General features: G+C 38.6%; 1 protein-coding gene across 1 annotated transcript in view; it reads left to right on the top strand.

Moving 5' to 3' along the window:
- The window catches only part of sema4g.L (semaphorin 4G L homeolog), a 164,956-nt gene that overhangs the window by 83,664 nt on the left and 56,905 nt on the right, over positions 1–24,387 (top strand). The window contains exons 5-8 of the mRNA XM_018225232.2: positions 1,133–1,231; positions 13,976–14,069; positions 14,366–14,479; positions 19,101–19,255. Coding sequence (XP_018080721.1) covers positions 1,133–1,231; positions 13,976–14,069; positions 14,366–14,479; positions 19,101–19,255 — 462 coding nt within the window. The remainder of the gene's footprint in view (positions 1–1,132; positions 1,232–13,975; positions 14,070–14,365; positions 14,480–19,100; positions 19,256–24,387) is intronic.

The raw sequence follows: 24,387 nt of genomic DNA on the forward strand, positions 1-24,387 counted from the left end.
ACGTATAGCTCCTGGGTGCCAATAATGCTTGGAGACATCACTACCAGGGAATTAAACGGACTATTAAAGGGGAACTGTCGTGAAAATGAAAATTTAATGCAAGCTTCAGCATATTGAAATAAGAAACTTTTTAAATACAGTCAATTAAAAATTCTGCATCGTTTCTGAAATAATCAAGTTTATCTTCACAATCCCTCTCTCAGCATCTGTTTCTTTTCATTCAGGAGTTGGGTATCGGATAACCATTGACCATTAAATCCAATATATCTTATAGGGGGTCTCCTTTTGCTTAGAAGATGTATTAAAGCTCACTCTATTAAAATCACCAGAAATCAGGTCTCTCTACATCAGAGCCTGCCCGGCTGCTGCGCCGGCTAGTTACGCGCTTCTGCGCATGCGTGAAAAGACGCTTCTGCGCATGCGCGAATCGACGCATGCGTTTGCGTATGCACACAGATGAGCGGTCGGCAGAGAAGGGACCGGACTAGGGGGTAAGTACGTGCCTGGCGCCCCTCCACCTTTGCGCCCTAGGCACGTGCCTACTCTGCCTACCCCTAGTTCCGGCCCTGCTCTACATGCAGAATTTGGGCAAAAGGCAGTTATTTTGTTAGATTGTGTTTGTACTGGAATCAGTTATTTGATTGAGCTCTAATTCATCTGCTAGGAAGCCCCCCTATAAGATATATTGGATCATCCTCCCGAATGAAGACAGAATGAGGAGAAACAGATGCTGAGAGAGGGATAGTGAATATAAATTTGATTACTTTAGAAATAATGCTGAATATTTAATTGATTGTATTCAGAAAGTTTCTTATTTCAGTATGCTGAAGCTTATATTAAATTTTCATTTTCGCGATAGTTCCCCTTTAATAACTGGAAGGTTATGCTGTATTATCACCCCCAACTTGTCCTATAGCCCTGTCTGTGCGCTGTGTGGAAAATGGAGTACCCCATGCTTTTTAAGAGTCCAGATATATATCTTATTGAATGCATTCAACATGGAGAAGAACTATGACACCAAGTCCTATCGAAGCCATCCCTGTTTAATATAAGAATAGCATGTCACCTAACTAGCAGGATTTAGTGCTTCACTCTCAGAATGTAATCATTCCTTTTTGCCTTCTCTTTGCAGACCGAGTGCTTCAACCATATAAGGCTTCTGCTTCGATTTAATGAAACCCACCTGTATGTCTGCGGAACATATGCTTTTTCTCCTCTCTGCACTTATATTGTAAGTTGTGCTGATACCATACTTGTGTGTGATTGGCTGTTTTATGATGCGTAGAGATGAATGAGCCAGGCATAACTATTTAAGGGAGCTCAATGCTAAATCTTGTTGCAAACACCTTTTGGAAATGATAAAAAAAATGTATGTGTTTATTTCTTCTGTTTTATTTATTATATTTCTTAGAAAAGAAATAGTTAGAGACCCCTTAGGGTCTGGCCACACGGGCAGATTTGGGAAGATAAGTCACCAGGAGACAAATCTCCTCTTCTTTGCGGCGACTTATCTCCCCAATCAGCCTTCCCCTGCCTTCCGCCGGCTAAAATGTAAATCGCCTGGGGGCAGGCACACAGAGCGCTTATTTTTCCGAAGTCGCCCGAAGTTTCCTCGTAAGGCAATTACAGACGACTTTGGAAAACGAAGCGTTCCGTATGCCTGCCCCAGGCGATTGACAATTTATCTGGCGGAAGGCAGATCGAGGAGATTAGTCGCCACGAAGAAGAGGAGATTTATCGCCTGGCGACTAATCTCCCCGAATTTGCCCATGTGGCCAGACCCATATATGCAAATACATATGGAGCATATTTATGTTTTCTCGTACTAGCTATTTACTTCTTATCTGTGTTTGCTATGCAGCAATTGTATGTGAGGAGCAGATACCTTGAGCACCCAGGCTAAACCAGATCAATGACTTGTAGTTGGCTTTAATTTAGGTTAAAATTAGGTTTCCATGAAGGTTGCCATGCAGACTGTGCCTTTTAGGAAACAATGAGTTGTATTTTTTCTTCTATCACAGGTAGCTTGCAAGATAATAAAGAAAGAATCGCTGACTTTGTCACCCACAATTACATCTTAATTATGGGGTTTATGCTTTTCCCATAAAGAGCGGATCACTGATTGTCTCCCACAAACCATTAAAAGTTAATCATGTGGCTTATGACTTTCCCATAAAGAGAGGATCACTGCCTGTCTCCTACAAACAGTTACATGTGGGTTCTCTCTTTCATACCTATAAAGAGAGAGGATCACCAGTTTTGTCGGCCACAAAGTATACCGTGCGGTTTATGGTTTTGCCATAAAGAGAGGATCACTGACTTTGCCTCTCCCAAACAGACAATTACATGTGTATCATGTGGGTTATGCCTTTCCCAGATTGAGGGGATCACTGACTAGATACCAAATATAGCTAGAGGCAACAGATGTTCGGCAGTAAAGTGTTGTGGTTAGGGAGAAATTTTATATGGAAGTACATGTGACAGTCACTAACGCTAAGCTGCAATATTCACATGCGTGTAACTATCAGATACTGTGGCTAATAACTGCTTTGCTATAGTAAATGGTTTTGTTTTTTTTGTTTTTGCCAAACCCAACATATATATATCTGTATGTGAATTTGTACTTGATTTCAAATATTCATTTTACAGTGATGCTGCATCATAGTAAGTGGACAGAGGGCGTTACCTTTAACCAGACATAGGTATTAAACTGAGGCAGTTTATAGAAAATAATATTGCTCCATTCCATTAGTAATCTGCACATATAAATAATCAGAGCATCACTGTTGGTGCTTGGTGTGGATGGTGGGATGGATACAGAGGCACAATCAATATTTTAGGAAGGAATGCCAAATTCAAAGTCTTTTCAGCTGCTGTAAATTTAACCTCAGGCATATTTATCCACCTGATTACTAAGGTTTGTGGGCAATTCAGCGACGGGCCACAAATTTAGCATAACTGTTGTAGGGAATCAGGACTGATACGTCAGTATATCTGATTGGAATCATCTCATCACATTTGTTTCTGCCAATACCTCACAATGACAGGCTTTCTTTTGCATGTTTTGTCCAAATTACCGCCTTAGGGCCCCGAGATGCCCTAGTGGATGGGTAGTCCTCAATTCATATGACCACCTTTTGGATTGGTCACTCAAAAGGCAACAGCCACAAAAAAAGAGAAACAAATCTTTTGCTTATAAACAGAAAAACCTTTCTTTTGGACCAGTTTTCTATTCTAGTTTGTATTAAAAGTCAAGAAGTAGCAATCAGTCCTTTTTTTTAAGCAAGCCTGCCCACTTGAGTACCAAAAAAAAGCCCTCAAGAAGTTTTAATATAAGCAGGAGCCAAGCTTACCAAGTTACTGCAGACACATAATTCTGTAAATGTCAACAATCCATATATAATATATTAATGCATGGATGTGAAATTGATTTTTTAAAATATACAGGTGTGGGACCTATTATCCAGAATGCTCTGGACCTGGGGTTTTCCAGATAATGTCTCTTTCTGTAATTCGGATCTTTGTACCTTAAGTCTACTAGAAAATCATGTACAAATTTAATAAACCCAATAGGCTGGTTTTGCTTTCAATAAGGATTGATTATATCTTAGTTTGGATCATGTATACGGTACTGATTTATTATTACAGAGAAAAAGGTAATCACATTTTAAAATTTGGATAAAATGGAGTCTAGGGTAGGCAGTCTTTCCGTAATTCAGAGCTTTCTGGATAATGGGTTTCCAGATAACTGATCCCCATACCTGTATTTGTTGTTTTATTTCTATTGACTTGCTATTTTATAAGCAGTAGCTGCAAGAGAGATCCATGTTTGTGGCCAATGTTAATGAAAGGAGGTGCAGATCCTACAGCTGCAGAGGGGAGAAGGGGGCCCACAAAGCATACAGCATTTACAGCATTGGGTTTTCTTCCCCTTGTCCATTGCCATGAGATTTGCAGCATTGGGAAGGGCGTCCAGTGACTCCGCTCATGCTCCTGTTTGTACATATAAATATGCTGTATGTATAAAAATACATATAAAACACATATCGAGAAAAAGAATGCATCATATTTGTATAACAATCCATCACATTTGTAATTCACTAGGAGCAGTCAGGTAGTGCTGAGTTGCTCTGCCGGAAGCCTACATTCATTGAAAGTGATTGTTCCTTTGGGAGTGAAGCAGTGGGAATGTGTTTCTTGATGATGCATAGATTTTCCTCATCAATGTGCTGGGGGCTTGCATCAATAATAACACAGCAAGGAGGAATTGTAAGAGCTCTGCAGAAGAAGCCACAACACATACAACTTGTGGTTGCAAATCGTCCTCACTGTTCCTTGCTTGCTTGGGTGCTTTTACTGGAGTTATGTAGGTATCCACCTACTTAGGTATTTTTGTAATTTTTCTGTAAATTGGAAATATATGCTAAATGTGAGAATCCAGAATTGTGTGTTAACTTAATATTGTATAAAGCAGTTCCGTTTGGAAGAACACTACATAAACTTTAAAATAGTCACTTTTGCATTGTTCATTACATGTAGCTGTACTTTCTGTTTGGCATAAACAGTTGCCCTTTCTTGGTTGTGGCTGTAATTTCAGAATCAAAGCAAGAGGCTGGTATCAGAAGATTAAAAAGGTTATCTGGGCAGATAAGAAAGGTTAGCAAAGGAAGAGGAAACTAAACCACACAATGTTAAAACTGTATAGATGCATGAAAGACATAATCTGATTTGACTGATGTATTTAGGATGATATCCACAATTAAAAGAAAAAAGACAATAGTGTCCCTCTGTAAACATTTTATATTGATTCGTCTATACTAAGCATGTCAGTCTGCTTTGTTTATTTTCCAAAACTGTCTCTCCATCATTTATAGAAAAAATAGGATTTGATATAGTAGGGCATTGGTAATGAGACATGTACTATATTTCTTGTAAATCAAGTGTCAGGCTCCCTGTGTTTTAAAATAAATTTCTTTTGTCTTTGGCTTGTAACCAAGCTTGCAGCCTGTCTCTGTTCTTTTATGATTCCTGTAACCTGTCACGTTAGATGGAAACAAACTCAGTATCTGACAGAAGACATTCCCTGATTTCTTAAAGGGGAACTCCGGCTTCCAAGCCAAAATTTGATAAAGAGACCCACATAACACAGAAACCCCAATATACCCATCACAGTTACCCTTTTCTTCAAAAAGTATTGATAATTGCCATTTTCTATGCTGAAATCCAGCTGTTTAACAGTTCTTATCTTTCTGCATCATTTGAAATCCTGGCAGGGAAGGAGGGACTAAACACTGATGTTACAAATTGTAACAACTTCTCCACAGCTTACAACAGACAGCATGCAGGAACTACATAACCCACAATGCATTGCACTGTAATGTTCCGTTCCTTATTGAAATCACGTGTGCAGGGAATTGTGGGGTTTGGAGGATGCAGTCTAAGGACAGCTGGCTATTGATACAAAGTAACAGTAGTCAGCCAGCTCAGCAAAGTAGTCAGACAGATCAGAAGGAGAGCAGGGAGTAGGCTTAGGGAACTGTTCCAAACCATTAATAATCATTAAAAGTCTGCATATAATTTTATTGATGTATATTGCAAAGTTGCTTGAAATTATGTTTACTTTTCAAAAAACTCGTTTGTGTGGAGTTCCCCTTTAAGTTAATTATGGAAAATACCAGGGGCTTCACGATAGAATGTCCCTGTACTCCATAAAAGCGTTATATAAGACCTAGCTAATGTATGTGTTTGAATGTCTGTATTAGCTGTTAATCAGATGGGCCAGTCGCATAGGTGTAAACGCTAAAAGTAGCAGCCCCTCAAATGTGATTTATACATAGAGCACAGAGAGAGCACATTTTAACATTGCCTTTGGCTCAAATTGCTATTAAATGGCAAAGTTGTTTCTCTTTGCAATAAATGCCGTATTTAAGCAAAAGGCTTTTATTGTGAACGTTTTTTAAGGACTTTTTTGTTGTTGTTTTTCGTTAAACAGGAAAGACTGATTATAATATCGGGAGACAACAATGCATCTTCATCTAGAAATGCAAAAATGAGTGAATGCTATTTCCTTACATAGATAGCTTGATATACATATTCGTGCATATCATTTAATGTACAGAAACCCGTAATTACTGCATGAACGTCCATATTATGTACTGCCGCCAAAATGCCATAACTATAGTAAAGCAGTAAAGCAGTGGAGCTTTTTACGGCAGCCCCTCCTCCTATATGTTTGTTGCTTAGCAACAGAATTATTCTGTCAGAATACAGTTTCTCTGTTTCTCTGCAGTTACTATCGTGTAAGGCTATGGCAACTTGCGGTTCTCGAGGAAGCCGTATGGGATCTGGTATCCAGAAAGCCCTGAAATATGGCAATGCCATTTCTCATATTTAAACTAATAATTCTTCATTTTTTTGACTGATTTCCTTATGCTTGGCTGCATTGGTCCATGCAAAGGCTTTTTCATATATTTTATCTGTTTTCTATTAGCCTTAAGGCATAGACTTCACAATGACCCCACATCTGGGAAAACCCTTGGGTCCAGAGATGTCCAAAGCGTGTGGCGATTATTGTGGTTAGGGTAACTTGAACTAAGTTCCTTTGTCAGCAAAGGCTTAAGGCCCACATACACAGGCCAATAAAAGCTGCGGACAGATCGAGTCGGCAGGTTATTGGCCCGTGTGTGGGGCCATCCAACAGGCGTCCTGATCGATATCAGCCTGAAAGTAGGCGCAATGCCGATCGGGCAAGTTAAAATATCTCTGTTAGATCACGGTCGCATCTTTTCCTTGATGCGGTCCCGCGATCTGACCTCCTGTATGCTCTCCAGTCTGATCTGATCTTTGGGCCTTAGGGCCCGCGATCGAATCAGCCCGATATCGCCCACCTCAATGTGGGCACATCGGGGAGAGATCCAAGCAAGCGGATCTCCCTGTGTATGGGAAGTCAAGTAAATGTCAGCAGCTCCCTCTACCATTACATTAGGCTGATTTCCCAGTTCCCAAACTCTGTTTCTCACCAATATATGGTGCATTATGCATTTCCCTGACGTTATATTTTCCTGCATTGTATACTATATTGTTCTAGACCCTGAAAAACTTAAAGGGTAGGTTCACCTTTAAGGTGACTTTTAGTATGTTATGGAATGGCCAATTCTAAGCAACTTTTTCAAATGGCTTTCAGTATTGATTTTTTATAGTTTTATAGTAATTTGCCTTTTTCTTCTGACTCTTTGCAGCTTTCAAATGGGTGTCGCTGACCCCTTCTAAAAAACAAATGCTCTGTAAGGTTACAAATGCTATTTTTTTTATAAATGTTTTTATTATTCAGGCACACTCTTATTCATATTCCAGCCTCTTATTCAGATCAGTGCATGGTTGCTAGGGTAATTTGGGCCCTAGCTACCGGATTGCTTAAAATGTTAATTTAAGAGCTGCTGAATAAAAAGATAAATAACTCAAAAACCATAAATAATAAAAAATTAAAACCAATTGCAAATTAGCTCAGAATACCCAATTCGACCTCATACTAAAAGTTATCTCAAAAGTGAACAACCCCTTTAAGTTTTCACCCATTTTACAGTTTTTTGTCTTCTTACCAAAATATAATGCATGATATATTTTCCAGCATTGTATACTATTTTTTCTAGACCTTGAAAAACTTAAAATGGGGGTTCTACTGTAAATGAATATCTGACACTTTTTGTGAGACTTTACCACAGTCGCAGTGTTTTCTACACCAAGAATTGACAGGGTTGCCTTTAGAAAAGCACACTACAATAATTGGCTCTTGTACCTTACTGTCCTTTATCGATTGGCTGATCATAATGTGTACTTGTCATCACTCACCTTGGCTGCTCTATCTGCAGTGACTTCAAACAGCCACTTAAATGCCCCAGGCTGCAGTCAAGTAGTTACTTATCTCAATTATCTTAATACGCTGTCTTATATTGGCAGTTTAAACAAGGCTGAATTGCTCACCTCTGTGTGTCTATTCAAATGAAGTGACTAAATGGGATTATATGGCTATTTTGAATGCTTAGGGGAACATTTAAATTTAATATAAGCTTCACCATACTAAAGTAAAAACCTTTCTAAATATAATCAATTAAATATTCTGCATCATTTCTGAAATAATTAAGTTTATGTTCACTATCCCTCTCTCAGCATCTGTTTCTCTTCATTCTGTCTTCATGAAGTAGTTGGGTATTATATATTTATTGACAGTTAGATCCAATATATCTTATAGGGGGACTTCCTTTCCTAGCAGATGTATTAGAGCTCATTCTAATAACTGATTCCAGTAAAAACAAAATCAAGCAAAATAACTGCCTTTTGCACAAATCCTGCATGTAGAGAGACATGGGGGTATATTTATCAAAGAGTGAAGTTTGAGGTCACCACAGTCCTCTAGAGTGAAATTCCGCCACTCTCCATTCATTTCTATGGGCTTTTTAAAAGAGTATTTATCAATGGGTGAAAGTGAAAGTTCATCCTTTGATAAATACACCTTTCAAAATTCCATAGAAATTAATGGAGTGGTGGAATATTACTCTAGAAGACTGTGGCGACCTCTAACTTCACTCTTTGATAAATATACCCCATGATGTCTGGTGATTTTAACAGAGTGAGCTAATACATCTTCTAGGCAAAAGGAGCCCCCCTATAAGATACAGTATATTGGATCTAACTGTCAATGATTATCTGACACCCAACTCTTGCATGAAGACAAAATGAAGAGAAACAGATGCAGAGAGGGATAGTGAAGATGAACTTGATTATTTCAGAAACAGTACAGAATATTTAATTGATTATAATTCGAAAGGTTCTTATTTCAGTATGTTGAAGCTTATATTAGATTTTAATTTTTGTGATAGTTCCCCTTTAATCCAACGATAATAAAGACTTCTTCATTTTATGTGAATGTGTCACATTATAAATGACTTCTAGTTATAGGATATTTCTTTGGAAGCAAAATTCCACGTTGTTCTTGTGGCACTTCATTATGTCATTATGCATTCCCCATATCTCCTAAAATTTTACCCCAGTCCCTTTTATTTTACTGTTTTATTATTCCTGCCATGAAGCCTTTAGGGAGGTGGCACACAGGAATATTAGTCACCTGCGATTTTTAAAAGTGAATTTCGTCAACAAGTCGATCGTCTTTCTGCAAGCGAAGAGATTTAAGTCTCATAGTGCAACACCTGATCTCACAGATGTTTCCTGTTTTGTTTATTGTGCTATACTGAAAAGTCAATCATATACAAGGCTGGACGTTCTTCAACGAGTCAATTTGTATCAAAGAAATGCTTCAGAATTGGTACTTTTGTTCATTCCTCACCGTATTGTCGCCTACACTCGTATGTGCTTACGACATGCCGTACTACGTCAGAAATTTACATACTACCACGGCTACTTATCTCCCTGTGTGTTTCGCTATCGTAGATCTCAATACTTCTGAATGGGGTTGCTATTAGGGATGGGCAATTTTTTTTTTTGCCTTGTTTCACTGCGGAAATGACGCTCATAGACTTCATGCGTCCAAAAAAATGATGAGTGTCAAAAAAGTTTTGCCGCGTGTAAATAAAATTTTTGACACCCATAGACCTTCCTGCCCGTCGGCATCATTTTGCTGGCGGCAAATTATTGAAGAAACGGGTCAAATTTGTCCCAACCATAGTTGCTGTTTCTAATAAATTGATCAAAAACAGGTCTCTGTGCGTTTGGGGCAACAGGCAAGTAGCATTGTCTGCAAAGTAGCTGGCAATTTACATTGTTCTCAATGAGAAGACGAAACGATCGATTTGTTGCCGAAATCTTTTAAAAATCATGGGCGACTAAGCAGTGTGCTGTTCAGGGTAGTAGCATTCTTTTTCATCCAATCTCTAGAACTTTATCAGTTTTTATTGATGGGACTATGCATAAATAACATTTTCATGATATTCCACAGGAAAAAAAAATACATCAAAGTGTGTGTAGTGTTGTTTTCCATTCCAGCAATATAATACAGGTGGCTAGCCGGCCCTGAAAAAGTGATAATACAACAATAAATCAACTTCTAGCCACTGAGACTAAGACTACACGTGTTTTGCAGAAGGAAAACTAAAATATAATTGCTTGACTATGAGAAGTAAGACAATTTGCAAGTTATGATGCAATCTGATTCTAAACTTAATTAGAATTGGACTCAAGGGCCCCTTTTCCTGGCAGTGGTTCTGTATCTATATTAAGCACAACACTTTAGCTCAAACTTGGAGGCCAACTTTGCTTGCAGTTCTGGTGATGCCTGTAGTGCAGGGTTCCCAAACTGGCTGCCTCTCTGGAGTGGGGGTGCCTGGAGCTTTGGCAGGGGGGGGGCAACATGGTGGTTAAATTGTGGAAGATTTTTTTGAGAGTGCTTATATGCTCTCCCAAATACATATAAAAGCACATCTTGAAGGTCAGTTAGGATGAGATTTGAAGCAAACCCTTTCTGACCTAGATATTCCTGCTTTGTGTTAAAGATATTACTGGGACTATGGCTTATACCTATATCTGTAACCTTATTAATCCACAAAAGGGGGGGCTTGCTGAAGGTTGGAACTCTAATTGGGGCCTGACGGAAGGCATTGTTTTTAAATTTTATACCAGAATAGAAAACCATTTCTGTTTATTATTAGATATGGGTTTTTTTTGTTGTTACAAAAGATTGTTATACTTTTGCAACTATAATTGTAATCTTGGTAGTGGTGTTTTAAATGGTTGAGGCTTAGGTATTATATGAGACAACGGAGCATTTGAGAACCTTGTAATCAAAAAAGGGTTCTGGTTTAAAAAATGGTCAGGCTGTGTGTAAAATAATAAGAAAAAGCAAAGAGATTTACCGTAAACGAATCTTTGTTTATGTTGCTGTTTCATTTGCATCGGATTATTTCCAAGCAAATAATTTGCCTTTATTTCATTTGTAAAGAAGACTGTACAGTTTTTATGAGTTTTATATATTCTCTCTATTTATTATTTCTGGTGTTACCTGATGAAGAAGGAAAGACCCGTAGGCAACAGTCCAAGACATATTGTCTTGGTTAGCTTTGCTATAGATTGACTGATCTGGATGTAATTTGGCATTTTAATACATCATCAACCTAGTAATATATGTATGTTTAATACAGTTATAGTAGTGAATAAGAATAATAAGAGTAAGAGATTTTGTGCCTCTTGTGTGAGGATTATTTTCAATATAGCGGCTTAGATTAAGGTCTGTCTCTTAAAATGGCCATACATTATAAGATCTCTCTCCCGATATACCCACCTAAGGCAAGTGATATCAAGTTAATCTGATCTAGCTGATGCAGTCCTCAATCCAACGGGAGAATCAAATCTGCCCGATCAACATCTGTACGATTTTCGGCCATGTATCGGTCAGAGGGCCCAATACTGCGGCAGATAAACTGCCGTGTTTAAAGGGCCACAGTCAGCAGCTTAAATCTGCACCTTTAGGGTTTGGTACAGGCTTGTAAAAACTTGAAACTGGATATTTAAATTACATTGTTAATACAAGGTCCAAAACCTTTATTCTCAGTAACGTGGGCAGTAGCACAACCCCCGTGAGAGTGTTTGAACCCTTTATGTTTGAACAGTGCATTTGCATAGCGTTCAACATTTTAAATTTCAAAAATGAGCAGCAATTTAGGTCACACTGATTATCTCTCCTGGTCAGGCCCAGACATGGCCAGTTCTCTCCTGGTCAGGCCCAGACATGGCCAGTTTTGTCAGACTTTCCTGGGATCCTCTACAGATGTGGAAATTAGAATAGCCAGTGCTCCTTTTTACTTCCTCTGAGATCCGTCTGTTCAAGCAGACACTTCAAATCAATGAGACAATAGCTATTGACTTCCTCACGAGAGGAAACTTCAGATGACTTCGGAAATCGAAGAGCCGCGAGTACGTTGACGCAGGCAGAAGGCAGGGTAAAGGCAGTTCGGGGCCCCGCAGAAGAGGCGATTAGTCTCCAGACGACTAAATCTCCCCAAATCTGCCCAAATTTCAGAAGACGAAGCACACCAATTGCCATCCCGCTGGCGATTAACATTCTAGCCGGCGGGAGGCAGTTTGGGAAGATTAGTCGCCCCGATAAAGAGGAGATTTGTCGCTGGGCAACTAATCTCCCCGAATCTGAGCGTGTGTCTCTACCCTTACTGTGTTAGCTTGATTAGACACATTAATGCCAAGCATTGAGTCATGTGACTTTACAGTTCTGCAGAACTGACCCTTCATAGTCTATGCAATGCTTTAAACATTTTCTCAGGTATTTACATGAAAATTAAGGTTTGGCTTTGGTTCAGTATTCTGACAAATCTTTAGTGCAGGACTCCATAGGCCATAACCTACTTCAAAACTGATAGATTTTGATATCTATGAAAATCACTTTACATTTAACAACTAAAGGCCATGTTACACTCCGGGGTTTATGCTGTGTTTAGGAATAACACTTACAGAGTATTTCAAGCTCTTTCCCTAATGACTTAGCTCATTAATGAGGTGACATAATTAGCAGCTCCTATTCTGCACCTGTGAAATGCATTAATAGTTTTCACTAATTAATTTCATGATGATTTTATCTGTTGATTTGGGATTAATAGTGGTCATGTGCTGCGGTAAAAGTCTTGCAATAAGCTCTGTGTATGTCCAAATGTGTATGAAAATGATATAGCTGTAATGGATGAAAGTAATCTATCATAATCAATAATCTATCTATCTATCATCCATCTATCTATGCATTCATCCATCCATCCATTATCTATCTATCATCTATCTATCTAACATCTATCTATCTATCTATCATCATCTATCTATCTATTATCTTTCTATCTATCATCTATCTATCTATCTATCTATCTATCCATCTATCTATCCATCCATCATCCTCTATCTATCATCTATCTATCCATCTCTATCTATCCATTCATCCATCCCTTTATCTATCTATCTATCTATCTATCTATCTATCTATCTATCTATCGATCTGTATACAGTACAGCCTGAGGCATACAGGAAGCAAGTGGCATGTGGGTGCCCCGGTAATGCACTTAGCATGCAGCTCATTCAGAATGCACAAATTGGGGGGGAGCCAAGGTGCACAAAACACCGGAGAGCCTTGTATTTACCAGATGCCTATTTAGCATTGCATATACACCTCCCTTGTGCTAAAAATGTCCATGCTTGGCAGAGCTGTGGAATCTGATTCGGGAGCAATTGTGGGTATCTGGAGTCGGAGTCGCTAAAAATGTACCGACTCCTAATAACTTTAAATACAAGCACTGAAAATAATCAAATCAGATTTAAGAGCTTCTATGAAGGAGGATATTGCAGAAGCAATTCTGTTTCTAAGAACAAAACAGCTATTTTACAGCAATATGCCAGGTTCAATTAATATATAAGTTGTTTTAGGTTTTCCAATTGTGTTTGGTTTATGTAATTTAACTTTGATCTTGGTTTAGAATTACCAAAATAGAGTTTATATTTTTAAGCTTTGGCAGTGATAAAATGCCTTGTATGCTGTGTACTTAACTTAATTAGCCAAACTTGTGTACAAGATTTACAACCATACAATGGTTTTAAATCTTGTACACACATTGTATGGTTTTAAATCTTGTACATACGTTTGGCTAATTAGACTTGAGAAAGGGTCCTTGCTGACTCGAAACATGTCGTGTATTTTGGAATAAAAGTTTTGCAGCACAGTACTGCGGATGCTTTGTGGCCTCCTTCCTACAACGTGTATTGATGAATCTTTTGGTCTTTACGGTTTGACTCAATTAAGAAGGTGAGCCCATTTACCAAAAGTTAAGGGAAGCACTGGGAAAATTGCATTGGATTGATATGGGGGGATAGTGTCTATGTAGCAATGTGAATACATGTATGAGGACCTTTACAATGTAATGTTCATTTCACGTAGTCCAGGAAAGTTGTTATATAGCCCTATTTTTTGTCCTTTTAGGATTCCAGGACTTTTGTTTTGTCTTCAGAAACTGAAGAAGGAAAGGAGAAATGCCCTTATGATCCAGCAAAAGGATACATAGGGCTCCTAGTGGGTGAGTGGCTGTATAAATCAACGCAGACGTTACGGTAATGTGCAGGGGCTTTATGCTATTCTCCTTATGGCTGCTCTTTAATAAACTGATGGCTGAGATTCAAAATAGGTTCTTGAATTTCAAGGGAGGCCCAAACGTCTCTCCACAGGCTCAATAAATAGCCCCACAGTCTCTATGGCATCTTTGCGCAGCCCCTCTGGCATGGAAGGCCCTCAATTTTTCATTGAAATATTTTTATTCAAAATGATTATTTTTTTTATAACTGAGTACATTATGTTTATTTGCATTGATTCTAGATGGAGGATTATACACAGCCTCTCGCTATGAATTCCGTAACCTGCCTGATATAAGGAGAAACCTCCTCCAACGATCTTTGAAAACAGAAGAATCCAATTTGCACTGGTTGAATGGTAGGTTGGTAATTTGTCATTTCATTGTCTAATTTTATTAATAACCAAAATGAAATAGTCTGCGAGGAATCCAGTGGGATGTTTGCACAGAGAAATGGGATGTGGAATGTATTTCTCTATGCAGTATAAGAATGTGAGTGTGCCTGCAAGTAAAGCTTGGATTTACATGGATTTACCTTATCACTAGACCACTGAGCTGAACTTTGTGACCATTTGATTCTCCTCAATTTATTTCTGACAATATAATACATGTGTTTTAGCAGAATTATGAGCAGGTAAATGGATTTGCACAGCTAAATTTCCAGCAGGCAGATAAGTGTTAAGAAAGAATTCCAGGCTCAAAGAAAGCATTTTATCCATAGTCAGCCATGATAGTATCCCAGGACAGTGAACTATCCGCCAGCCATTTATGTTTTGAAGTGGTGAGAACCATGTTTATCTTGGCTAGAAAGCTAAAGTAAAGCCGTTTTTGCTAGTAGTTTCTATAATTAATATTTTTTCAAGGTTTAGAACAATTATATTTAATAATTATATTTAATATTATTTAAAAAATATTATTTAAGGCCAGCTTAAGCTGTGATAAAAGCACTCGAGTATATAAAGGTTTTCCAATGTACACCACATCAACGCATTGGCAGCAGTGCTGCTTTATTAGCAGATAAACACATCCACCCTGCTACACCCAGTTGGTAATGATCCATTATGTGCAGAACTGGGTTTCTGAGTTAACTACAGGGTGGACATTTATCAGGGCTTCAGTGGTGTAGTATTAAGTATATTCTGAATCTGTTTGGTACTTGTTCATATCTTTTGTTGAGGACACATACATAGCATATATACATGTAAAACCATGGAATTATATAATCCACCAAATATGTATAGGATAGGGATCCATGAGTTGGTATTTGGCCATGATTTGTCCTTTTTCAGCAGGATTCGGATTCAGCTGAATCCTTCTGCCTGGGCGAACTGAATTGTATGTGAATCCTCATGTGACTTTTTAAAATTTTATCTGTGCGCTTTACACGTGATACTCTTTCTCCCCTCCCAGTTCTGATTTGCATATGCGGATTTAGGTTGGTATTCAACCAGATCTTTCAGGGGATTCAGGGGCTCAGCTGAATCCCAAAATAGTGTATTCTGTGCATTCCTAGTACAGGTATAGGACCTCTTATCTAGAATGCTGGGGACCTGGGCTTTTCTGGATAATGGATCTGTCAGTCATTTGGATCGTCATTCCATAACATACCTCCCAAATGTCCCGTTTTCAGAAGGACAGTCCCTCTTTTGACAGCTCAAACTGCAGTCCCTCATCTGCACTGAACAGCCAGAAAAAGAAACAATGTTTCTAACTTAATTGGCTTTTGGCAGAGAGCCCAGAACAGCCACAGCTGCAGATAAGATACTTTTGTAACAACTTTGAGATATATAATTTAAGTATATAATTTTGAGAACAAGTTATTGTAACAATATAAGATAACAAGTCCCTTGGGAGATGTTAGACTCACAGCTAACAGAAATATGATCAAACTTTCTTGACCTGCCAAATTTTGTAAAATTAACATGTTAATTAGGGGGCGTGGCCACAAAGATGGGAGTGGTCAAAAAAATTGCCGCACAGCCCGCGGCAACTTTTTTGTCCCTCTTTTTACTTCCAAAATGTTGGGAGGTATGCCATAAGTCTACTAGAAAATCATGTAAACATTAAATAACCCCAACAGGCTGGTTTAGCTTTCAATAAGGATTAATTATATCTTAGTTTGGATCAAGTACAAGCTACTGTTTTATTACAGAGGAAAAAGTATATCATTTTTAAAAATTTAGATTTGGATAAAATGATGTCTATGGGATACGGCTTTTCCATTATTCAGAGCTTTCTGGATAACTGGTTACCAGGTAACGGATCCCAAAACTGTATAGGGTTTGAAAATCCTACTTAAAAAAACTTTTAGACTGAAGTAGGCAGAGTTTTTCATGCTTGTCGTGTATAACTCGATAAACAGGGCCCACGTGAAAGGGTTTGTTTGGTTCTGCGGCTGTAGGCAGAGGCAGACTCTTGACTTGCACAAGTTGCTGTCTCCTGGCATTCCACAGGAACCCATAAGAACTGACAGCATCTCATTACATTTTCATTTTCTTGTTAGTAATGCCTATTTCCACCTGGTACCAATTACCTGCCTATCTCTGCAAGGCTTTAATAGGCTTGATATTCCTCAGTGTTCAACTGCTTTATATGTTGCAAATGTCCACAGTCAATTAGGATCAGATTAAAATGACTTTTCACTCCATCAGGAGTTTAAATAGACAATTAATTTAATATCTAATCCTAATGTCATTTTAATGGGCTCTGTGTATTGCTGTTTTGCTGAAATGCCTCTTCTGCCATTCTAATGTTTCTGTTTTTTATTCTGCTAATAAGGCCAAATCTAGAATCCAACTCCTTTTCAGCTCTTTCACATCTACAGTTACATTCTGCCAAATAAAGATACAAAATTCAAATATTGACTACTGGAAATCGATTTTGTTAATGCTCATATTTTGTAACAGTTAAATCGTTTTTTTCCGGACTGTAAATAATAGTTCTGCCAGACTGTTTCATCAGAAAGAAGCATGCAATGTATTCATTAGAAGAAATATATACTTTCCTTGTACGACGGTGTATTAGTGCAGAGCTTACCTTCTCTGCAAATCTGATTTTAATCATTTGATTGGGAGATACCAATTTTTTAGTTCCGCATGTGTAAAAGTAGAAAAATACCAGTAGGGCTGATAAATATTTCAGTGGACCCTGCCCATGGTACTACAGCTCATTGGTCTAGAAATATATTGCCATATATGATGGAAATATTAAACGGGTGTTTCAACTTTTAGTATGTTATAGAATGGCTAATTCTAAACACCTTTTTAATTGCCCTTCATTTTTTTAAACTGTTTTTTAATTATTTGCATTCTTCTTCTGACTCTGACTCTTTCCTGCTTTCAGATGAGGGTCACTGACCCCATCTAAAAACAAATGCTCTGCAAGGCTACAAATGTATTGTTATTGCTACTTTTTATTACTCATCTTTCTATTCAGGCTTCTCCTATTCTTATTCCAGGCTCCTATTCAAATAAATGCATGGTTGCTAGGGTAATTTGGACCCTAGCAGCCAGATTGCAGAAACTACAAAATGTAGCGCTTCTGAATATAAATCTAAATAACTCAAAAAGCACAAACAATAAAAGAAACCAAATAAAAAAGTAAACCAATTGCAAGGTGTCTCAAAATATCGCTCTCTACATCATACTACGTCAATTTGAAGTTGAACAAACTAGTGATGTGCGGGCCGACCCGATACCCGTGGGTTTACCAGCGGGTCGGGCGGGTTCGGGTCGACCTCACACTGCTCCTGGGTGCGGGTTGAGCTCTTCTCCTGCTTTCCCCGCCCGCCACCTTCAAATGTCGGCATCCGACTTCCGGGTTCCGGTTTTATAGTTTCGCGCCTGCTCGCCCCGCCCCTTTTGTGACGACATTGGGTCGGTGCGGGTCTATAAAAGGACCCCGGAAGTGCGGGTGTGGGCTGCAGCTGTGTGGGTTAGTGTCGGGTGCGGGTCAGGAAAACCCTGACCTGCACATCACTAGAACAAACCCCTTTAAATATTGTAGTTTACAGTCGGTCGTTATCCCATTCCCATGCTGAATCATCTCATTGGTTGGCCTGGGTTTCCTTTTTGGCCAATCAACTTGCGTGATCACTTTATCAAATGTTATTAAATCTGTTGGGAGTTGGGCACACACAGATGAATATAAATAATTTATGTGGAAATGTAATGAACATTATAAACTATCTGTACTTGTAGAACTAGCTTGACTCATTATCTAGAAAAATAAAAATATGTTTCATTTTTTTCTACTTTGATTTACACAGTATCACACATTGTTTTTAAAGGAGAATTAAACCCTAAAAAGGAATATAGTTAAAAATGCCATATTTCACATACTGAACTTATTGCACCAGCCTAAAGTTTCAACTTCTCAATGGCAGCAATGATCCAGGACTTCAAACTTGTCACAGGGGGTCACCATCTTGGAAAGTGTCTGTGACACTCACATGCTCAGTGGGCTCTGAGCAGCTGTTGAGAGGCTAAGCTTAGGGGTTGTTGCAAATTATCAAGCAGAAAATGAGGTTGGTCTGTAATATAGGCTGGTGCTACCGGCTGATTATTAAATTCTGATGCTAATTGCACTGGTTTCTGTGCTGTAATGTAGTAATTATCTGAATTAATTACTAATCAGTCTTATATTATGACATTTATATTCTGTGTGTACTGTATATTGTGAGTGGGTCCCTAAGCTCAGTAAGTGACAGCAGCACAGAGCATGTGCAGTGAATCAGCAGAAAAGAAGATGGGGAGCTACTGGGGCATCTTTGAAGACACAGATCTTTACTGCTAAAGGACTGTGGTTGCCTTGGGCTGGTACAGAAGCACAAAACATAATCTAGCTATATCTTTAGTTAGGCTTCAGTTCTCCTTTAAGTGGAGACATTATTTTAGCAAGATCTTTCCACTATGTGTTACTTTGACAGCGTTTCATTTTAACTGTCAGAAAAATTATTTTACTTCTGGGAATTTTCCATAGATGCTGATTTTGTGTCTGCTGCTCTGGTTCCGGAAAGCATGAACGTTGCAGTGGGGGATGATGATAAAATCTACTATTTCTTCAATGAAAAAGTTGTAGAAGAAAGCTCCAGTTTCCTAGGCAGCAAGATGGCGAGTGTAGCTCGGGTGTGCAAGGTAAGACAAAACCAGTTGTCGTCATAAAGTTTTCAGAGTTACGACTTATATGAAACAGGAACAGTTGTCTTGATCATGCACCAGAATCAACTAAACTGCTATAAATTAGCTAGGATTGCTCACTCTGACATCAGTGAGTGATGTTTATAAAACTTATAAATATATTATTAACACCTGTGCATGTAGTGCTGAAAATAAGGATGCACCGAATCCACTATTTTGTATTCATCCAAACCCCCGAATCCTTCGCGAAAGATTTGGCCGAATACCGAACTAAATCCTAATTGCATATGCCAATTAGGGGTGGGAAGGGGAAAACACTTTTTACTTCCTTGTTTTGTGGCAAGAAGTAACGGGATTTCCTTCCCCGCCCATAATTGGCATATGCAATTAGGATGTGGTTCAGCCAGACAGAAGGAATCAGCCGAATCCTGCTGAAAAAGGCAGAATCCTGACTGAATCCTGGATTCAGTGTATCCTTAGTTGAAAAACATTCCTATATTCTGCTCTGAAACATTGTCTGCCACACTTTGGCTTCACAGTAAAATTTAATATGTTTCTAAAATACAGCAATTATCATTGAAGCTTCAGATTTTCAGTCCCAACTTTCATGATGTTTTAGGTTGCTATTATTTCCCTGACATATATTTTACCCTAAAACATACCCTTAGGTACATGGGCAATTATCAATATCAGAGGTACAGCTAAATAAGGGAGTAGAACAGATACTTTGAGATAAAGGATTGATATTGGCATCTGCATCTGAACTGATTGTGCCCTGCCACATTGTTGGAGTCTGTTTTCTGGGTTGTATCTCTGCCAATTTTAGCTGGTAATAGGAATATGCCGATTGCTATAGCACCATGGTACTAAGTCTGCTCCGGTTATTTAGTTTCTACCTTCGTTACATGATATTTAAGTAATTTAGAAAGATTAATAACTTTTTTGTAGTTAGTGCAACTTTGAAATTTGACCATGGGAGTGAGAACTGTATCAGCAATATCTCATATTTGTCTAAAAGGCTTGGGAAAGTTTCAGGATGTTTTGTGTAGGTGTTATGATTACACACCTATTTGAATATGTTTTCTCACCAAGTTTAATTGATAATCTTCCTAACATTAAAGGGGTTGATCACCTTCAAATTAACTTTTAGTATGATGTAGAGAGTCAGATTCTGTGTCAGTTTGCAATTGGTTTTCATTTAATTACTTGTGTTTTTTTAGTTATTTAGCTTTTTATTCAGCAGCTCTCCAGTTTGCAATTTCAGCAATCTGGTTGCTAGGGCCCTGATTCTAGGGATGCACCAAATCCACTATTTTGGATTTGGCCGAACCCCCGAATCCTTCATGAAAGATTCAGCTGAATACCGAACCAAATCTGAACACTAATTTGCATATGCAAATTAGGGGTGGGAAGGAGAAAATATTTTTTACTTCCTTGTTTTCTGACAAAAAGTCACGCGATTTCCCTCCCCACCCCTTATATGCATATCAAATTCAGGTTCGGCCGGGCAGAATGATTCGGCCGAATCCGAATCCTGCTGAAAAAGGCCAAATCCTGGCCGAATCCCGAACCGAATCCTGGATTCGGTACATCCCTACCCGATTCCCCGGACAACCATGCATTGATTTGAATAAGAGACTGGAATATGAATAGGAGAGGATCTGATTAGAAAGATGAGTAATAAAAAGTAGCAATAATAGTACATTTATAGCTTTATAGAGTTTTTAGATGGGGTCAGGGACCCCCCTTTTGAAAGCTGAGAAGAATCCAAAAAAAATGCAAATAACTAAAAAACTATAAAAAATAAATAATGAAGACCAGTTGAAAAGTTGAATAGAATTCTATAACTAGGGATGCACCGAATCCAGGATTCGGCCTATCAGTTCAGGAAAGGATAATTTCTCAGCACCCTGCTGTAAGCTTTGATTGCCTTTTGATGAATGTAGAAAGACAAGTATTCATCCAGATGGACTAATAGTACAGTCCTACGTACTGCATCACAGCTTAAATTATAAATTCAGAATACTATAATTCAACATACTTATTTTAACATAAAATCTGTTCAAATAGTATTTTGCCATTTTGGCGGTTTTATAATGTGAGAACGGAAATTCATTTTGTAAAACAGAATTATTTGCCATGTCTAAAAACATGGCATCAATTTGCAAAGCTATTCAGTAAAGCTTGACTACTTGATTTCTAAATGATCTTGTTCTGCCATCAGAATATTTTATAGTTCAGACAGATGGTTAAGAGTTTCATTTCTTATCAGACACTAGAACATTTGCTCTTGCTGTTTTATTTCACAACATGGAACGGTTAAGACAACATTTTCAGTACAATGAACTTTCAGTATGAACAGCTTATAACCAGATGGACCATCTAATTATGACTATATTTCATGGATTTGGTGTGTTTACGTTTTACTAGCATATACTGTATGTTCAGTGTTAAATTTTCTGATCACATTTAAGCTGATCTGCAGAAATGGAAAACTGGAATGACAGATAACCAGATTCAGCACAGGTATGTAACATGTTCTGGCCACTTACGTGATCTGACAGTTGTGCCCTTTGGTCATTCACCTTTATTTCCTTATGTAAATAATATCTAAAATGTTTAACTTAATCTGATAGATTTGCTGCCTTAAGGGGTAGTAGTTCCTACCTGTATCTAGAAATAGGTTTTATGTTTTGTTATAGAGCAATTAGAGTATTGTGCCTGAGTAGACATCAATAAAACCTAATGCTAGCCAACCAGCAGCAGCAACATAACTAAACATATCTGGACACACTTTCACAAATCACCTGTTCTTGGCTGAAACACTCACCACCATGTTCCAAAAAGAAATATTAGTTGGGAGAATGATTTTATTTAAGCATGAGCAACCACCCACAAGGCTAACATGACCATGAGCAGTGCCAAGTGTTAACTGGAGTGATGAACAGGTCTCTGCTATTGGACTCTGAAGCAGTGGAAATTGTTATCATGACTGATGTATTGCTCTTTTCCAGCTGGCTGGCTGATGAATGACAGGTCTGAGTTTGGTGGCTTCTAGGAGAACACTAGCTGCCTGAACTGTAAAGTTTCTTAGAGGATACATAATGGTCATGGTTTGATCTCAGACCCACTTGTTTTAATGAAAACAAACCTTAAGGCTTTAGCGTACAAAGACATGGGAGCGGAAGGACCTGACTGACCTGCAGAAAGCCCTGGCCTCCACCCATATGAACACTTTAGGGATTAATAGAACCGCTGTTTGTGACAAAGGCCTGATCTCCAACATCAGTGCCCAACCGTGCTAATGCTAGTTGAATGAAAGCAATCCCACCAATAATAGTGATAAAAAGTAATAAATAATAGAGAGAGTAGCAAAGGGATGACCAATATTTTAATACCATTGGCTTTGGAATGAGTTGAGCAGGCAGGTATTTGGACTTTTAGTAATATAGTGTGTATCCCTGCAGGATATAAGCCATAAGCTAGTTAATTTTAGTTATTTGACCTGAGAAAGCCCAGTTAGCACTGCAGTCTCCAACAGAGAACATATGTTCTGGGTGAATAAATGTAAATAAACCTACCACTTTTATTCTTCTTATTCAAAAGGCTCCCCAGACTGCAATAACTCTGTAGTATAACGCACATTCAAGGCAGAGTGCTGGACTAATGTGCAGAGCCAGCACGTCCATGTTAAATAAAAATGACTTTACTGTCCCCAGAAGAATCATACATGTGGAGAACAAATGGGGTTCCCTGTTCCTCTTTACTTGGTACAAGGGAGATGTAAGCAGCTATTCTGTATTTTAAAATTCCCATAGAGTGTCTAATGCGCTGTTTGCATTAGTAGAGTAGTTTCAGAAATATCAATGTACCAAACCCTGAATTCTGCTGTGGATGTAGCTCAATCCTTGGAATTTTGCAATTTTGTTAATGAATGGAGCACATGGTTGACTGAACAGAGCATCTTGTAGTTTGGTGGTGAGAATTGTTATCTCTGTTTATGCTCTCTGTTTATGATTGGGGGATTAAGTTGGGGGACTCGGGTAAGGTTTGCACCTAGCCTGGCCGGAAAAAAATGATGCTTGATTCCAGAAATATAGGGAGACTGGTATTCTTTTCCAGAAACTGTGAAAAGACTGGTTAGTTAGGGAGAAGGCCTGTCTGCTTTCCTACATACTCCAGCAAACCCAACTTCCAGGTGTCTTAGAGTAAGGTTTGGCTTTTGCTGACCTAAATATATTGGAAGCTTGGCTGAGTAGCTGTCTGATACATTCAGGTCTATGAGCTTCTTATTAGTTAAGGGGAGCCCTTAGCTACATGATGGACCTTAATGGAGGTCTTAGTCTAAAAAGGCCAGAAACCACTGAGCTACAGGGTAGTGCTAACCCCATCCACTTTAGAGCTGTTTCAGGTAAGCAGATATGAAAGTGGGTGGTCATGTGCCATTAAAAAGTAACGAAAAGAGAATATGATGGGGAAAATCAATTCTCCCTTTTTGCGGTTCTGCTTGTTTGCCTGCGCCAGTGTTAACCACCCATTTATAATTGAACTTTAGTGGCATTGTTCATACATATATTTTTTTAGCAATTTTAGTAAAGGTTGTAAAGCTTTATTTACATTATTATTTGCTGCATTTGGGTGTGCCAAGGCTGATGCATGGGTAGTGATTCACAGCAGGGTGTTATAAAGGAAGATTATTTCATACTTACCGAGATCTTCCTTTCCTAGACGTACTCCATGTCAGTACGTTACGGGATAGCCCCTCCTCCCTGCTCCAATTAGAAGGAACCTCCCCAAGCCTTTAAAAGGCCACCACACCCACCTACCGGCGTCTTTGTAACAAGCTCTTAAATTACCGGAAAAGAAAGGGCGGGTGTACTGACATGGAGTACGTCTAGGAAAGGAAGATCTCGGTAAGTATGAAATAATCTTCCTTTTTCCCTAGACGTACTCCATGTCAGTACGTTACGGGACATAGCAAGTTAACGTTATCCCATGGGAGGGAATATGCTTTAAGAAGAAACTGTAATAAGGAAAGGAGTATCTCTGACTAGATAGTCCACCATCATGCAAACTCCTTACCTTAATATAGAGAGTCCAGGTGAAAACCCCAGAATAAGTTCACCAGG

This window comes from Xenopus laevis, chromosome 7L (assembly GCF_017654675.1).
Source record: "Xenopus laevis strain J_2021 chromosome 7L, Xenopus_laevis_v10.1, whole genome shotgun sequence".
NCBI classification, from domain to species: Eukaryota; Metazoa; Chordata; class Amphibia; order Anura; family Pipidae; genus Xenopus; species Xenopus laevis.